The 18,471-nt window shown below is 46.7% G+C and overlaps 1 protein-coding gene across 1 annotated transcript in view; it reads left to right on the top strand.

Annotated features, from left to right (window-relative positions):
• The window catches only part of LOC125947836 (uncharacterized), a 33,738-nt gene that overhangs the window by 6,103 nt on the left and 9,164 nt on the right, over positions 1–18,471 (top strand). Inside the window, exon 2 of the mRNA XM_049673269.1 lies at positions 18,061–18,164. Within this exon, the coding sequence (XP_049529226.1) occupies positions 18,061–18,164 (104 nt within the window). The remainder of the gene's footprint in view (positions 1–18,060; positions 18,165–18,471) is intronic.

The following is an 18,471-nucleotide window of genomic DNA, read 5'->3' as shown; positions in this document are numbered from 1 at the left end:
CATAGACTAGCATATGAGCCACAGCGTTCATAGCCGCGGCACACTACACGGCAGTGTCAAGATCCTGTAAGATCTCTCCCCCTGCTGCTCTCGGCGGCTCATAAGCACATATCCAACGCGCGGGTATGAGCCACTCGTGATTTTATTATTATTGCGATAGCAATTATATGGACACTCCAAAGCGGATTTCTGCCGTCGCCGTCGTCGTCGCCGTCGCTGCCACCGTGAGGTTCCGCATGACGTCAACGGCGACGAAATCGTCGCCGCGCTCCGGACGCTGTATGTGCGACTGAAAGGGCGCGAGGGACGCGCGCTTTCACAGGGAGCGAACGCACGTCGAAGAGCAAACGCGCGTTTTGCGCCGTGCTCCCTGAAGAGCTGCAGAATTAAGCATCTCTTTCCTCCTTTCACTATATAGTGAGCAAACGTGACTTTTAAATGGGAAACTGGCGCTGAGCCGTGCTCCCTCAAGGGCTGCAGAAGATAGCGACAACCTTTCCCTTTCCTCACGAACCACTTACTACTACGAATGCATTTCTTAGTCGGGGCATGTCAGGCGCCTGTCGGTGTCCGCGCGCCGGCAGGTGTTATCTTTCCGCTCTCACTCCCTCTCCCATAGCAACAGCTGTGGGCGCGCGCGCTTATCCTCGCCCCTAGCAACCGGAGCAGTGGTGCGGGCGGAGTAGCGGAGAGTGAGTGGAGAGGAGGAGCGCGCTCTGGCGTGTGAGGGCGCTCGCATCGCGGGAACTCTAAAGTCCCTATAAAAGAAAAGTACCGCCATCTACTCTTTCCTCCGCCGCCTCTTCTCCTAAAGCGCTTGCTTTTTTCTTTACTTTTTGATTGCGAAAGCCAAGTCGACGGTGGCGCACCTAGAAAGTCCACGTTGAAGCTTTCAGACCGGGCGCGCGCCGCCGCCGCCGCCGGCGACTGCGGCTGCGCAGAGGACTTTCAACGTGGCTCTGAGGCGGAAAAAAAGAAAATATAAAGAAGTGAAAAGCGCGCGCTATCATCGTCCAATCGGAGATACAGGAGAGAGAGAAGCGGCGTTTGTCAAAGGATGGCGGTACTTTTCTTATCTTGGGACTTTAGGGAACTTGGCGGAGCTCCCGCGTGTGTGGAGAGAGTGTAGGAGAGGGTAGGTGCAGTGCTTCGCCGCTCCTTCTCTCGCCGTTCGCTCTCTCTCCTCCCTGCGCCCCACTCTCCCGTTCGCTCGCTCGCACGTATATATAAATGGAGTGAAGCGCGCGCCTCACTCTCGACCGTTCGCTGGCTGGGCGCCTCTCAAGGCGATGGCAGAAGTCGGTGAAGGCGAATGTCTGACGGCAACGGTACCCCTAGCAAGAAGTGTAATACAATCCAACCCGAGCATTACACCTCTCGGTGGAGGTGACGTCACTGCAGTAGCTTCAACGTCATCATCAACCGGAGGAGAAGAAGCGGAAGACAAGGCTGCGAAGCGAAGAGCGCGTGATGCCCCCACCTCCCCGAAGGGAATCGTGAGGAAATGCGAATGCATTTCTTGCGCAGAGAGTACACAGCCCAAGTACTCTATGCAGTGTGCCTCCGCCGAGTCCGACAAGTGTCCGACTACCATTCACGGAAGTTGCATTGACCTCGCCTTTACCCGAAACTGTGACGTGCGCATGCTTCTCAAAGACCCTTTGGCTGTACACTTTAGCGACCACAAGGCTGTGATTATGGCCCTCAGGAGCAATGACAACACAAACAGGTGCTGATGAATGTGTAAATAAATGGTGACGGTACAAATCCTCGTGTCGTCATTAATTTACGCCATTAAAATTACTACGCCGTGTACTCTCAGCGCAAGAAATGCATTCGCATTTCCTCACGATTCCCTTCGGGAGGTGGGGGCAATTTTTTTTCCGTCGCGCGAAAGGCTGTGGGGGAGGGAGGACGGAGAGGGAGGGAGGAGAGAGGGAGGGAGGGGAGGCGACGTTTAGCTGCGGCACCAAATGCATATTTATATAAAAACGCCGCGCGCGTTCAGTGCGAACGCGGGCAAAACGCCGACGGCGTCGACAACAGTTCTGCGCGTTGCTGGTGCTGCTGCATGTCGAAGTTTGTACAGCTGATAAAACTACTATCCTTACTCCGTATAGCTCTCTGCTATAGTCGGGTACAACCTTAGAAGGCAGCGGCATTTGCTCCCTCAAAGGCGGATGCATACGAGCCTCCACCAACAGGCGCGCACTATAGACTTGCGTCATGAACCAGACGGCTGGTGTCCCCGCCGACGGCGACCATGGCAGCCCGCGCTTCAAGCTGGGGAGAGTCGCGTCAGCAGGACTATTTCTTTAGCCGCGGAGGCAATCGGCTGCTGCGCTTCGGTCATCTGGGCGGAGCCTCTCCTGTCTTCTTAAGTTGTACCCGACTATAATTTGCTATCGCAATTGATGCTTCGCCTTTCGGGTGAAACTGCGAGAATTTTATTTGTTAATAGTGACGTAATTGACGAGCATGTGATATTATTGATGTCATGACCTATCAGTCATGTTAGTCATCCGTTTTGACACCTGAGCTAAGGCACAATTGGCGGGAAACTGCCACGCACATGGAGCCAAACCACCACGTACATGGAGCCGAAATTGTTGTACACGCCGGTCGGTCTACGGACGCTATCTCCTGGAACCTAGTCTTTAATAGCTTCGTTGTAAAAGAAACCCGCCATGGTTGCCTACTGTCTATAGATGACGTTACGCTGCTGAGCTCGGGGTCAAAGGTTCTATCCGGGCCTCGTCCTCCGCAATCTGATGGGGAGGGGGGGGGGGGGGGAGTGCAAGAACGTTCTTGTACCGTGCATTGGGTGCACGTTAAAGAACCCTACGTCGTCACAATGAATCTAGACAACTCATTACGGCGGACCTCTTAATCAGATCGTGGTTTTGGCACGCAAAACCCCAAAAGTACAACAGAATTACAAAAAAAGGTAGCAATGCAAAAAAAATGTACTAATTTGCCGGTCCTGGCGAGAAGAATGGAGCAGCCGAACGATTAGAAAAGCTTGCGCAGCGCTTCGACGTTAATAACCGCTTTTTCGCTTTATATTAGGTCGACTCGCCCAGTAAATCTAATTTGCTCGCTCAATTTTCATAGACCGCCACTTCCACTCAAGCGCGTGATAACAAGGAGCTTCGCCGGTCTCTGTGAGGCTAAGCCACAAATGTGTTCCGCGCGGCTCACGCCACACGCACCACAGAGCTCATTAAATAAGGAATTAAGCCCTGCACACCGCTGAGGTTGCCACGAGCAGGCGACCTCATTAGTTTACTGCGCCTAATGACTAGTAATGAGAGCAACGGCAGTGACGACCGGGTTGGAAAACTTCAGCCAATTGACGCTCGTATATTTAGTCGAAGCAGTCCTTAACGCCCGTGTGCTTGAGATGTAGTGCTCGTTAAAGAACCCCGAGTGGTCAAAATTAATCCAGAGCCCTCCACTACGGCCTGCCTCATAATCAGAACTGGTTTTGGCACGTAAAACCCCAGAAAGAAGAAGTCCTTACCACCGCGAGGTCATTCCCATTTTTCACGCGCAACACACTTCCACCATCTAAGTTTGCTCAGGCATTGTGGAATTCACTCTCATTTAAACATTTATCAGCCTTTACAAAGGGGGAAAAACTGGTGACAATTTGCAGGCAGGGCAAGAACGCAAATGAATCGTTAGTTTAAATGAGGGTTCAGTCAAGAAAGCGGAAGAATTTCAAAGATAGAATTGAGAAAAAAAAGACGGTTTTCAATCGCGAACACAAAAGCCAAAAATACGAATGGCATATGTAGACAATAATAAAACGAGTAAATTGAAGCAAACAAACGAAAACAAGAGATGTAAGGGCATCGCACGTGGATTACGCCTGAACACCGTGACTACCGTGCGATTGTGCGAAATCCCATTGTTGTGTCTTAGTCCATGATGTTCTTACAGCGAAGCTGTATAGCTCCTAATGGGTCTGTCGTGCCCGTAAGCAAAAACTCTGGAGGCGCGCGCCGCGTGCACCGCTGGGTTCCTTGCAACTCCAGCAGATGGCGCTAACCTCCGCTCACCCGCGGCAATGGCGGCGCCGGCCGTGCGGAAAAAGAAACCCAGGAAGCTCGCTTTCGCGCAAAGCGTTCGCCGCAAGCATTTCCCGGTAAAGGTTACTGTTGCCTAAGCTGCAGTATATACCTGGAAGCGGCAACTGCAGCATACGAAGTAGGGAGTCACGTAACTACACTTTCGTATGTAAAAGAGGAACCCGCCTAGCAACTGATTTGTGTTATGACAGTGCTATGGGAAGGCCATGTATAATGAGGACTCCTGAAGGGCAGCGTGCATACGAGGCACGGTGAAAGTGTGGTTAAGTGCATTTCTCTTCTCTCTGGTGCACTCTTTGTAGGTCCACGAAGTAGCGGACCAAGCCAAGTCGCAGGCCGTTGAAACGTCTTAGTCTAAGATTAGGTAAAGTGCATGTGAATGTCGCCATATGAATAATTTCAAGCTACGTCGCAATGGGTAATGGTCCTAGTAACTTCTTGTTTACAGCTTCGCTGTCCAACCACCTGCACAGCGTGGATTGGAGACCAATATTTTTTTCTTCCTTTTTTTCTGTTTCTTTTTTCTCTACTGATGGACCACCGCCATTGCGCGAGAGCTTGTTCGATGCGAATGAAGCAAAACGAACCCAAACTCGGCGCCGCATTTCGTCCGAGGCTCGAGGAGAAAACATTTGTCGCTGATTTCGTGCCGTGCAACGTATTACCTGTATTTAGGGCGTCTACGGCTGCTCAACATCGAGCGATATCGATCGGCTACGCGCCGTTGTCACTCGTCCTTTTCGGCGAAACTTTCTCACGCCCTGTATCCTGCGCACACTCGAAGATCATCGAGGTGTATAGTGATTGCTCCTTTGAGGCAGCACTGGCGACACGGCGCCGAGACCGCACCACGAATTCTACCGCCCGTGTCCCTCAAAAGAGCAATCTCGCTAAAAGGTCGGGAGTGCTCTGCTTCTTTGTTACAAGCCACGAAGTCTGTAAGGAAGGAACACTTCCGACGCCGCCCCCATTTGCTATAGGCAAGTAATTAGAATGGGTTCTCCATTCGTCACGACGTTTCCTCGGTAACTGCATGAAACTGCGTTCATATTGCATTATATGGGAGCCTCATATCGCTTTTCACCTAGTGCGGTTCACAGTAGGAAATAAAGTGCTTAACATTGATGTATATACCATCCTTGCATATAGGTCACTAGCCGCTACAAAGGAATGTGCGGTAATATGTCGTCCTTGTACAATAGCACTACAAGTAAGGCACTCATAACCGTGCCTTTGCGCCTTGTGTATTCGGTGTACTCCTAACAATCTCCAACATGGCCACTTGGACCATTTAAGAGGGGAAAACTTGAGCAGTCGAAAGGTATATTTGCAGTTATCAAAGTGAAATGTCGTTTGCAGGAACCCTCAAGTCCAGATCTTGAGCCTACAAACATCCTCGAATAAAAAACTGAACTTGGATGCCGACAAAGACGCTTGAAATAAAGCTTATGCGAATGCTGAAAGAACGGTAAAAAAAAAGAATAATACGGGAAAAAGACAACGCACTTATTGTACAATGAATAAGGCAAGGCAGTACCACAACGGAAGAACAGACCTGGCTGATTTATTTATACTAGCTGTGAAGATACTGCTTTCAAACATTCCGTGCTCCGGAATAAGAGCTGCACCAGCCAGAAGCTAATCCTGTGGCTAATGAACCTTACAGCGTCCTCCCACGCTATAGCCTCTCTAGACGCCCTAGCTATACTTCTGGCCACATATGTAGCTATTTTAGGAATTGGGAAAAAAAAAGAAAAATGCATTAAATTTTTTTTTTGTTTCAAACCCCAACGGCCATACTTCCACAATACGTGTGTCTTTGTGTTTTGTTTTTCATGAATGGTGCAGGATAATGAGCCTTATTCTGCCTATCGGGAAGCAAGACCCAGGACTTTAGCTTTCTAAGCCATGGTCTTTATCTAGCGCAGCCTGCCCCGCCTCCAGCACGTGTACGAATGAGGGCGCGCCGATTGTCTTGCAGGCTGTTACACTGAAACCCGGTGGTAACTTCGTGCCAAAGGTCAAGCTGGAAGCACGATCGATTATATTGCTTGATTTCCACGGTGGAGCTGGCGTAAACCAAGCTGTCAAGATTTTGTGACGCGTAATTGGAGAAGAGTTAAATACGTTAAAAATTAATTCTGGAGAATAATGAGTCGAAACGGCACATTGGGTTATGGGACGCTGTAGTTGAGGGCTGCGGAATAATTTTGATCAGCTGGGCGTCTTTTATCGTGTACAGAGAGTTCGGAACGGATTCGTTCTTGCATTCCACTGCCTTCATATTATGGCCGAAAATCAAACCCACGACCTCGTACTCAGCAGCGTAACTCTATAGCCTCCGCGGTGGGAGAGCGCATATGTTATAACCCAAGCCATATGTGAACATCTCAACAGTCAATTATTAATCAATATATTTTATGGGCTCAGCAAAGGTTGTACTACTTGTACGCGTAAGGAACGAAAAAAAAAGTATAAGGGGTTTCCAACACCGTGACATGTTATTTAAGCGGTACGTTGCATTTCAGTGTGCCAGGGTTTCCCGAGCGATTTCCTCTGACAAACTTTAAATGAACATCGCGATGCATTTCTGTGACTGTTGGATCTGCCTGAACTGAGACACGTCAGTTCGTGTGCGCAACAGCTGCAAGAGTACTTCTTTGATTAAGTAAAGTACAGACTTGATACATCATTAACTAGCGCGAGAAAGACATTGGGCGACAACGAGAAGCACACAGGACAGAATTCTCAGAATTCTAGCGTTCTGTCCTGTGGGCTTCTCGCTGTCATCCGATGTCTTTTTCGCGCTAGGTAACGATGTCTCAAGTCTGTGAAAAGCACCAACTAGTCCAAGTGCATGCTCTAATGGTAAATGAAGTAATTTACAATGGAAACCGCAACAACAAAAACAACGGATTATATTTTTTATATGTGCTGTAGAGAAAGAGAGGAACTCTTTATCAGAAGGCATAATTGTTTTTCAGGGGTGCATATGACCGCTGACACGCCATCTTCCATAGGGAGGGAAAGGGGACTAAATGATCCCAAAGGGGAGTGTAAAAAGCGAAAAATAAGATCCTTAAATAAAACTGATAATGATGTTATGTTTTGTACCTGTATGTGTTGTATCAACAATGGTAGTAGCTGTTGTAAAGTGATGCGCCGCCTTATTGTGTTCTAAGATTGTTTACTACCAAATGCGCTATTGTTCACTTGCAGCGCATTTCATGAAACAATACCTTCTATCGTCATTAAGTCATTAAAAAAACTCCTTACAAAGCCTAAAGGCAGCCGCAAAAATCACAACAGCGCATTGTTATTACTTGGTCAAGCCCGCGCACTTGCAGGCGTTATTTGCCCAAGGGTACAGGTAATTACCAAATTGTTTAATGAACTTTCCTTTCACTGACGGCTTCCATAAACTTATTTCAGAGCTAATGGTGATTCTCCCCCGAGGCGCACAAACTTTGTTGAACCTACCTTATAAAGAACACGCGCTTTCAGATTTCGAGAGTCAAAATGGACTTCCTTGTAGCTTAACTGGCTGTCGGAGGCTTAAGCGTGCCGTTGTGCTCTTTGAGAGACGATGATGATGTTCGCAAACATCGTACAAGGTGGGCATTGTTTACGATGCATCGTATAAAATGAGCTTTTCTCAGATATCGATCGCATCGTAATTTTTTAATGTAACTATGATCAGACGAATAGGCAATTAAAAAGGTAATTACTAAACTTTTTCGTAATTAAGTTTTGCAAGTCTGCTAAAACTCTTCCACCACGCGGTGCGCACAAATAAAGAGTGACTTCCGCTACCTTCCGCAATGTTTCTCAATATCAGTGCATGGAAAGTAATGAGAAAAAAGAAGACATGACGGTAATGATTTCTATGTCAGAAATAGTGAAGAGCCGCTCAATACAACTATAGGAAGATCTCCAAAATTGTGTCCGCGATAACGATATTATGGATTTGCGCATGCTCTACGTTATTTTCTTGTAAACACGCACTCTACCTCCGTTTACCGTTTGCTTTTTACCCGTAGCAATATATAGAAAGGGTCCGATGCGCTAAAAGCTACGAACGAATTGTATTTACGAGAACTTGAAAGACGTGTTACGGTAGATAACGCTTTAGGAGACTGCTTTCACTCGTCGGTGCACCTGGCCTGCACCCTCTGCTGTGTGCGTGCTCGAGTTTGTGCTGTGCGCTGCCTAGTAAGAAACCGTGTTTGTTTCCCAATATTATATTATTACAGAGAACAGCGCAGCAATCTGACGAAGACGAAGAGAGGCGCAAAGAAGACAGCTAGGCAAAGCGTTCTAAGTTCAACAAAACCGTGGTCGTCGTTAATAATTGCTGAGCATGGCCGGTGTCCCAACCTTCCTCTTTGTGCATATGTAAATGTGTTCGACAACTGAAGTACCTGTCGTATTGACTGGACATACTTGTTGCGTGCCTGACGGTATAGAAGCTGCATTATATACAACCTCGGTACCGTCGCAAAGATAGCCCTTACGCATGTCACATTAGCGTCATCTCTAAGGATGTGGTCCTATTACCCAATTTATGCTCTTGCCGCAAATTCTGCCGGCTAGAGAAAAACAAAACACGTATAAGGCCCTCTCGCTGTAGTAAATGTCTCATGCGAGCAGGATGTCTCATGCGAGCCGGACGCAGTTTCGACGCTATACCGGTATGCTACTCCAAAGACGAATGGATGTTAAGCTAAACGACTTATAGTTTCGTTTCTTTGAGACCGGTAGAAATGGGGAGGGGAGGAGAGAGAGAGAAGTAAAATTCGCGTGACGACGTGATACAAAAGAAATAATCATTTTATGGCAGTAGCGTTGAACCGTGCTTATCCATTTTGTAGCAGGGCAAATAAAGCATTCTTGCTCGTTCGGGCTGTACTGAGTTGTTGTAGTGCCAATTTAATGGTACATTCGACTGGTTGCCTTCGAGTGCTCCAGAGCGCTCTCACAGTGCGATTACCATTCGGGCGGTCAAAATAGAGCGCTCGGAACAGATTAGCATGATTCATTCAAAGGGCCGCGCTCTATCACAAAGCGCTCGAAGGAGCTCTCATCTTAAAGCTGGGAGAACTGGCCATTCCACAGTGACGGCTTCTTCCGAGTTTGCTGACTGCATGCGCTGAAAGTTATTGCGGAGCCAGAAACACGTAATGGGTGCCATGTTTTGGACACCACCTATCCCGATCACGTGACTCGATTGTAAGATTGCTCTGGGAGCAGCAGAACGTTCGGCACGGGCATGCTTTCTCTAGCTCCAATATGGAAAGGCCTCCGTATCACTATACAGACTCATTCAGAGAGCGGCAGGTACCACTCGACTGTACCATAAGTTTCCGAGGAACTGTTTGTGCCTTTGGAGCCAGCTTCCTACTCCGGGTGTTATCAGGCTCCCATTGATGGACCACTACTCATGACACGCAAGCAATGAGCGCAGCTGTATTTCTGCATTATGTATTTCACAACATAACGGTTAGCTGAATAACAATACATTTTAATTGCCCGACTTTTTCTGCAAATAGATCGGTATCCTTGAATACAAATCCTACAAATAGATCGGCATAGCTATATGAATAGATCGGTATCCTTAATAAACTTCAGGATGAAGCGGAACACCCCCATCCTAAATATCAGTGTCTCGGCGGTAAGATTAAGTCCTGCCTGGTAGCGCTCATGAAGCCACTCTGGTTTTAGTCCTTCAAATGGAGCTCTGCCTTGTTCCATGAATTCTGGCTATACTGGCAAGTCATGTTTCCTACAGCCATGAGCGTGAGAAAATGAACATGTTGCTGAGGACGATAGCCCTATTCTCCAAGTGAGGTGAGGGTCTCCGTTCGCCATTCTTGTTCAATAGACACTCCAATATCTAGTACACATCCCCATACATGATTATACAGGGTGTTTCAGCGAACACTTTCAAAATTTATTTAAGGTTGCCTGTGGCAGATAGCCCAATTCTAAGTAATGAGCTGGTCTACTCGAAGAGGCGGGCATTACTTGCACAAAATATTGAAATGCAGGATCCACTAATTAACAGAAATTCACTAATTAAGGTTTAACTAATTACCTGATGGCCCATGCATATTGCAATTTACAAATTGTAGCCGTGGAGTTCGCAAGGCGGATCCACTTGGAACTAGTTCTCAGGGTGACACCACTTTGGAGATAATAATTCCCGACTTTGCGGAGAAGTGCATTGGCGTTCCTGTTAATTTTGTGCTTCAACGTATATAGCGACGTTTTGTTAAGTACCCTAACTGGAACGCCAATAGATTTCTCCGCAAATTTGGGGAATTAATATCTCGAAACTGGTGTCAAACCGCTAATTCGTTCCAAGTGGATCCGCCTTGCGAACTCCACGGCTACAATTTGCAAATTGCAGTATGGACCATCAGGTAATTAGTTAAAACGTAATGAGTGAATTTCTGTTAATTATTTGATTATGCATTTGAATTTCTTGTGCAAGTAATGTCCGCCTCTTCGAATAGACCAGCTCATGAACTAGAATTGTGCTATCTGCCAAAGGCAACGTTTAAGGATTTTTGAAGGTGTTCGCTGAAACACCCTGTATATATTGCTATACGTCGTTATGTGTACTTAGAACGTTTTCTAGAGTAGCACAGGTGCCTACATGCCTTAGGCGTATCAGATAACGAGAACCAATAGGGTTTCTCTGGCTTCATGCATTGCGCGTGAAACGGGTACTCTTCATCTTAAAGCACAATGTTACCGGGGAAACCGACAAATGCGGTGCATAATGAGTGCATAACGGTGCTAATGAATGCCTCGGCCTCAGTTTCACGCAAATCCTCGTTCTAAATCCATAAAACCCTGCGCGCTATGAACGCTGAGCGCCCATTTGGCGGCGTCGAGGCGGCAAATGGCTGTAACAATCGGAAGATCGAAGTCTCGGAGAAAATGTTTCGCGCCAATGCGAAATGAATGGACTTGCGAAACTCTGCAAATCCCCGCAACTCTAGAAACGACAATGACTCCGTTTTCACTCTCCTTTGCGTTGTCTTTGTACGCCGCTTGCTTTTTAACTATTCGCAAAAAGAAAATATTCTCGCCCCTGAGCTCACGCTGCTGTGGTCGCGGCGATGTTTCCCCCTTCTTTTTCTCGCCGTGCGTCTCATATCATTTGCACTCCACGAAAACGCTTAGAGAACTGAGAGCTCCTAAAGCCACCATGATAGTAGAGCTCATCCATGCTAGTTTGTCCTATTTTTTTTTTAGTCTTTCGCTACGACACGCGAGCCTGATTTGCTTTAGCTCGCTGGTAACGTACTGTTGGCTTGTCATAGGACGTGGAGAAACCGAGGTACCGGGCCAGTCATGCTGTAAGGACGTTTTGCTTCTCCTATCTTCGCACCGGTTAGGTTGGGAACGTGAAATCTTGCATGTTCCTTACGGGAAAACCGCAGGGCACCCTCTTTTCAATAGCGTAATCACGGAAGCGTTTTTCGAAACAGAATTACCGAAAGATTGTAAAGTATTGAAACTGAAAAGAGTGGGCGCAAAAAAAAAATGTTTAGAAACGGGAAATTCACTACTAAAGCAGATGTCCAATGTAGCGAGTATTCTCATTAAGGTAAGAGAACGACTGGAACGAAATTTTTGCATTTTAAAGAAAACGTCAAATTTCAGTAATTGCGGAAAGCACATCATTAATTTAGTCTGAAAAAGCATTTCCATAGAAATGTTGACGAAATGAATAAGTGTAAGGAAAATGGATAGCTTAAGGTAGGGCCTTTTAACTCGGTAGCGAGGACAGACACTCAGACAATACAAGAGATACTAGAAGGGGCGATTAGAAGTCAATTGTGCGACGTGAACCTAGAAATTAACTCTTTTTTCATTATTTAACTCTTGCAGCACACGTGCTATCGCTGTAACAGCTGCGCCTACAATGCAAACTAACGTGTATACTTTATATGCTTTGAATGCTCGGTGATGTCCAGTTGGCAGAATAGCGAAATACATTTTACAACAGTTTTCTGGGCTGTTGACGTTGTCTCGAAGTTTTAAAATATCTTTATTGTTTTTGCATGCACAGTAGCGTGTTGGCAATTATGCACACCCTGGCAGATGTCCTGCATTTCACCAGACAGCCTCCTCTCTCTCTCCCCATCTCTCTCTCTCTCTTTCTCTCTGTAATGTTTGTCATATTTTTTTTTTAGAAAGAACCTGAATGGCCGAAGAAATGTACCGGTGGTATTGGACCTTCCAATCTCACTTCGGGCAATAAGCAACTCGCTCAAGGGGTGGCCTAATGAGTGTATTTCCGCGCTTTGCGTGTATCTGAAAAGGGAAGCCCTCAAATAAACATTCCTCTTCATACAAGGCAGTAGTTGTGTCAGCCATCGAACATGTCTTTTTCTTCTTTCGTTTATTCAGCTGCTACACAGTAATGCAATCTGCGGCCAAGGAGTGAACAGTCGCAATTAAGAGCCAATTCACGAGTACGACGAAGTGGCTATATATATATATAAAAAAGATATCCGCGTTAAATGTCTCATGCAAATGTGGACAACTCAACTGCGCACTCTGGAGTAGAGAATACGGGAGGAAGCTGTCGGGTAGAGTCATAAAAAAGCGCTTTGCAAATCCGTCGCACACGTTGCAATATATATATAATACGCGAAGCTTCACTAAAACGGTTGATCACACTTGCAGTAAAACTGTTCATGCTATGCACTGCGTTTTGCAGCATTGCGACTGCGTGCCTGCACGGAAAACAGCAAGGTACGGAGACCCACGTGGCCCACGCGACCGCGGATTACGCCACCTCCGGGGCCAGCCCAGTTTTACTATTAGACTGTCCAGAAGGTCGGCACACTTCATACTTGAAAAACTGACCAGACTCGCCAAACTCCGGGAAGGAACGCATAGAAACCTTCTCTATAAAGAGGCGTTATGCGCTTGAAGGAGTACATTCGTCGCAGTGAGGGTCTTTAGGTGCCGTTTGTTGTTTTATTGCGTGACCCCACAGAAAACTGAGACGGTCACCGGCACATTAGTAAAGGTAGTCCAGACAGCGGTATTTGAGCCGATCCTTTATATTAGTGCTGTCCTATTTGTGAACTATTCCGCAAGACAGCTGCAGCACCAAGCAGCAGCAGTCGCGGACAACAAAGTCCGTGAGGGTTAGCAAACAAAGGCTCGCTATAAAACTGAGGAGTAGAATCGAGTGCAGCGCACTGCCAGCTCGAAGGTGTGGTGAAAGCGTGCGGATGGCAGGACAGCATGTTCGTCCAGTACCCTCCCTCGGTGCGGGTCTGTAGGGTCCATGCAGACCTTTATAGGTAATATTTATAGGTAGGTAATATCTACAATAAGAACAACTGCTTTTCAAGGAGGTGCAGGAGCCCAATTGCGACACTTTGTACTCGATGTTTGTTTGCAAATATCTGTCTAATACGTTAGTGAATAGATGCCATCGGCACACCTTGCCTCGTTACAAGTTACCTAATATCCAGAAACATTGGCAATACACCCGAATAAGCCAGAAATAAACGCTCCGGTAATACGAATAGAAGCCGAAGTGCGAAATGCGTTTAGGAACCTGATGAGGACGACGGGGAATTTGTATCTCTTTTGTATACGTTTCGGTTGCCGATTATTGATTCTCACTGACATTATTGCTCTCATTGAAAGTTGTAATTTCAACCTTCAGCAGCATTCACACTGAATCCACTTGTGCGAATTTATTTCTGATTACAACTTGAAATAATCCACCCATTTCTCGACCAATGCCCCATGGGGAGTATGAGCCACAAGTTCACTGAACAATGATAACAACGACGACGGTGAAGTTAAAGGGAGCGAGGTCTGTGACTATATCGGTGACACAAAAAGACTACGCAGTTAATTCTCGAAATAAATAATTCAATAACTCATTAAATTGCTAATTGTTGTTTCGAAGTTATTCTAATACCACCAAAACTTTTTGCTGTTTATATACAATTACAATTATTTAATTCTATCTCTGCCCTGTAAATCTCTTTCCAAATTATCAGAAACGTTATACTTCACCCTGATTTACTTTTCCATCTAGATTTTTCCTTCTCCCCCTTCCCATTCAGCTTTAACCGCCTGGCTTCTTGGCCAATCCCCCGTAGTGGGTAGGCGCCACGGATGAGGATCAAGCAAGCAAGCAAGCGAGGTCATTGCTAATCGATGCGCGATTTTCCATTCTTCGTGACGATCGCCACCTTCTACCTGGTGGCGACAACTCAAAGTGTTCCGCTGTTGGAAAGTGTCAGGTAACGATCAAGTTTTATCGAGTCTCCGAAACGCTACCAGGGAAGGCTCATTAACGCACGACAACTGTTTCGTTATACGAACGTGTCGCAGCTCAGGGACCGTTAGGCTCGGACTTGTCGGTTTAAGCAACCTGCACGGCTATTTTCTAAACCACGGAAGGCCTCGGGTTGTTTTGCTTTATTCGGTATCAACGCATAGTAAATCGAAAACGTTGGAATGTTGGTTGTGATATACGGTACTTATCTCCCTTTGCTAGCATTAAGGCTTGTGATTTGTCGCGTTGTAATACTACAAGCCAATCAATGCTACAATTGCTTCGGTAGTAGGCGAATCACGTTATAACGGAAAGTATTCCTAGAGCACTGTACTGATAGATGGAATGATGTTTTGATCCGACTTTTGCAGTTTCAGTTAATCATTGCTATAACCCATGAATAGAACATAAGTGAAGAATCACCCAGACCTACTGGACGAATTAAAATGAACTGCCCACAAGCCCTCCCTAAAGAGGATGTACACTTTATTCGGTTGCATATGGAAGAGTTCAAACATTTGTTAAAGTACTCATAGGTTTTCTCAGGGCTTTTAGACGCGAAGCATCTTATAGCGGCGGCCTGTCCCACGGCGTCGTTGACGTCGGCGTCGGCGTCCGTCCGCACCTCTCCCCATTCTCTCCACGCCAGCTTTGCGATAACGCCTCTCTCCCCCTCTCCACGCCATCTGCTAGATAACGCGCTTCTCCCTCCGTGTCTTCATCAGCCACCTGTGCGATAGCGTGCGCATGCGTGCCTCTCTCTCTCCTCCTCCTCTCCGCGCCAGCTGCTTATATAAACCCGGTGCATGCGCCGCTGCCTCAGTTGCTGCTTCGATTTAGTCGCGCTGCGCCATCCGATGCGCTGAATGGACGCCAACGAATCTGTCAACGAACTGTCTGGCACATCTTCAAACAGCAGCAGCCAGTTCATTAACAGAACCGCGAGCACCTCTGAAGACAAGGCTGCGCAAAGAGCTTGCGACGCAGAACGTAAACGTCGGCGACGCGCAGCGGATCCAGATTCAGTTCGCCAACGCGAAGCCGCTTCGAAACGTCAGCGTCGAGCAGCGGATTCCACACTTCGAGAACGCGAAGCCGCTTGGAAACGTCAACATCGAGCAGCGGATCCTGAGCTTCGAGAACGGGAAGCCGCGTTGGTTCGTGAACGTCGAGCAGCAGAACTTGAGGTTCGGGACCGGGAAGTTCAACGTAAACGTACGAAGCAAGCGGCGGAACCCGACCTTCGAGAACGGGAAGCCGCGTTGGTTTGTGAACGTCGAGCAGCTGAACCTGTGGTTCGGGACCGTGAAGTTCAATGTAAACCTACGAAGCGAGTGGCGGAACCCGACCTTCGAGAACGTGAAGCCGCGTTCGTTCGTGAACGTCGAGCAGCGGATCCTGAGCTTCGGCAACGTGAAGCAGCGTCGGTTCGAGAACGTCGAGCAGCAGAACCTGAGGTTCGGGACCGTGAAGTGCAACGTAAACGTACGAAGCGAGCGGCGGAACCCGAAGTTCGAGAACGGGAAGCCGCGTGTAAACGTCAACAACGAGAGGCTGCTCCCGATGCTGCACGCGACCGCGAGCGCGCCGCCCATCACATCGCGTGAACGCCGTTATAACGACCGCGATGCTCCGCATCAGCCCATGGTTCCCCTCGGGAAGATGGTGTAATTTTTTTTATGCACTAAAGCTGCTCGTGGGACATTCCTGTCATATACTACACGCGTGTCTATGTAGTTCTTAACAAAAAATCGCCGGGCACACAACGTTGTTATTAATATAGCCAATGTTGCCATTGATGTGGTATGAAATTCAAACACTGTGAAAGGTTTAACATTTTCAGAACATAGAAAGAATTCTTGTAGTCAGCTTTGTGATGTAACGGGGCATTTGAGGGGCACAAAGCAACGTACATTCTCTTGTTTACCGAATTTCCTACTGCCATATTAGAATGTGTATTGGCGTTTTCATCGAGGTACCGTGTAGTGAATGCAATAAAACATGTATGCTGGGACGTACTCCCATTGGTTCCTACATACCGGGCGTTTCAGCGAACACTTTCAAGACTTCTTAAAGGTTGCCGGTGGAAGATGGCAGAATTCTAGTTTATGAGCTGGTCTACGCGAAGTGGCGGGCATTACTTGCAGAATAGTTGAAATGCATAATCTACTAATTAACAAAAATTCACTAATGAAATCTTTAACTGATTATCTTATGGCCCATTGCACAATTTACAAATTCTAGCCGTGGAGAAGAACTCGAGTTTGGTCTAGTTGGTGTTTAATGCATGACATGTTGACCGCTAATGAATGACAAAGATAGAGAAAGAGAAACACGAAACGACGACATGGGCGGTAACTTGCAACTCATTTATTCACGGAGACACGGAGAAATATATAGACAAATATGACATGCGCAGAACGCAGCAACAAGACCGCTCATCAGCCTAGCGGGGCAACCACTTATCAAAAACCATCTCGATCTGATTCAAACCTAATGGAGGTATCGCTAACACAGACTTGGCCTTTCTTTCATATATGATATGCTAGAACGTACTCCCATTGGTTCCTATATACCGGGCGTATATACTGGGCCTATCTATATATACATAGGACAGACGGGACGATGCCTGATTGATCGAGCCAGGGAACATGAACAAAAATTTAGGACGGACGAATTGGCTCATTTGCCTGCGCATTGCAAACACTGCCCCTGTGAACCACGTTTCAAGAAGATAAAGATTCTGGGGAGAAGCCAGGACCATGCAGACAGCACATGAACTGATGGATGCATAGCATATAAGATGGAAAGGCCGAGACTGTGTTAGCCATACCAACATTAGGCTGCTTGAAGCAGAAATAGTTTTTTTTTTTATACGCGGTTGGCCCGCTAGGCTGATGAGTGGACTTGGTACTGTGTTCTGCTCATGTCATATTTGTCTATATATTGCTACGTGTTTCCGTGAATAAATCAGTTGCAAGTTACCGCCCGTGTCGTCATTTCGTGTTTCTCTTTCTCTGTCTTTGTTCTTGATTAGCGGTCAACATGTCATCTAGCCGTGGAGTTCACAAGGCGATTCCACTTGGAACGAATTCTCAGGATGACGTCAGTTTCGAGATAATAATTCCCGAACTTTACGGAGAAATGCATTGGCGTTCCAGTTACTTTTGTGCGTGAATGTATAAAACGACGTTTTGTTATGAAAGTAATGTTCGCCTCTTCTAGTAGACCAGCTCATCAAATAGAATTCTTCTATCCGCCGCAGGCAACCTTGAAAAAGTTTTGAACGTATTCTCTCAAACACCCTGTATGTGAAACCTATCGGCCAGTTGTAGAAAAGAACACCAATCAATGCGTTTCAAACATTTGCCAAGTCATTACTGATGGAGTGTCTCTGCTAGAGCAGGTGCACTTGTTTTAAAACCATGCACTGCTGCTGTGTGAGAAATCAGTCGATTGGACGTGAAGTTTAACGACACCACAAATGGTTCCTCTTGACATAATTATAACCACTGATGTGAAACAAACCACTAAATACCGGTAGCCTTGAACATAAATAAAACATCGCAGAAATAACGAGAAAACATTGAGCCGAAAGGAACTTTCTAGGTAACGATGGTGGATCGGTCCTTCATGCAGGCTCGAGGAGGCAACTGATGGGCCTACATCTACTTTCGATGGAGCAATTTCAAGTCAGGATGAGGAATCCACCGATACGCCAGTGTTGCTCCCCGTTATTAATGGTAGGTTAACAACGCGACCGCCACACTTGTGTTATGGTTTTTGACGGCACAGCTGTTGCGAAGCGGCTTCATAATCAATTTCAAAGCAGGCGTTACGATACTTTTTGCTTCCTCCCCACAAAACATAGATGAACTGCAGACTTTCCTTGAAAAGACATAGTCCTCTTAAGATCACCACTACAATTTACTGTGGTGCTAAAGACAGTCTAATTTAAGCCGCCTTTAGGTAGAATTTTACGAAAAAAAAATGTCACAGTTTCGCCCTAAGGGCGAAGCAATGAATGCGATAGCAACACAGCAATGTCAT

The sequence above is a fragment of the Dermacentor silvarum genome, chromosome 8 (assembly GCF_013339745.2).
Source record: "Dermacentor silvarum isolate Dsil-2018 chromosome 8, BIME_Dsil_1.4, whole genome shotgun sequence".
In the NCBI taxonomy this organism is placed as follows: Eukaryota; Metazoa; Arthropoda; class Arachnida; order Ixodida; family Ixodidae; genus Dermacentor; species Dermacentor silvarum.
Note: the sequence above shows the minus strand (reverse complement) of the source record. Positions and strands in the feature narration are given on the sequence as shown.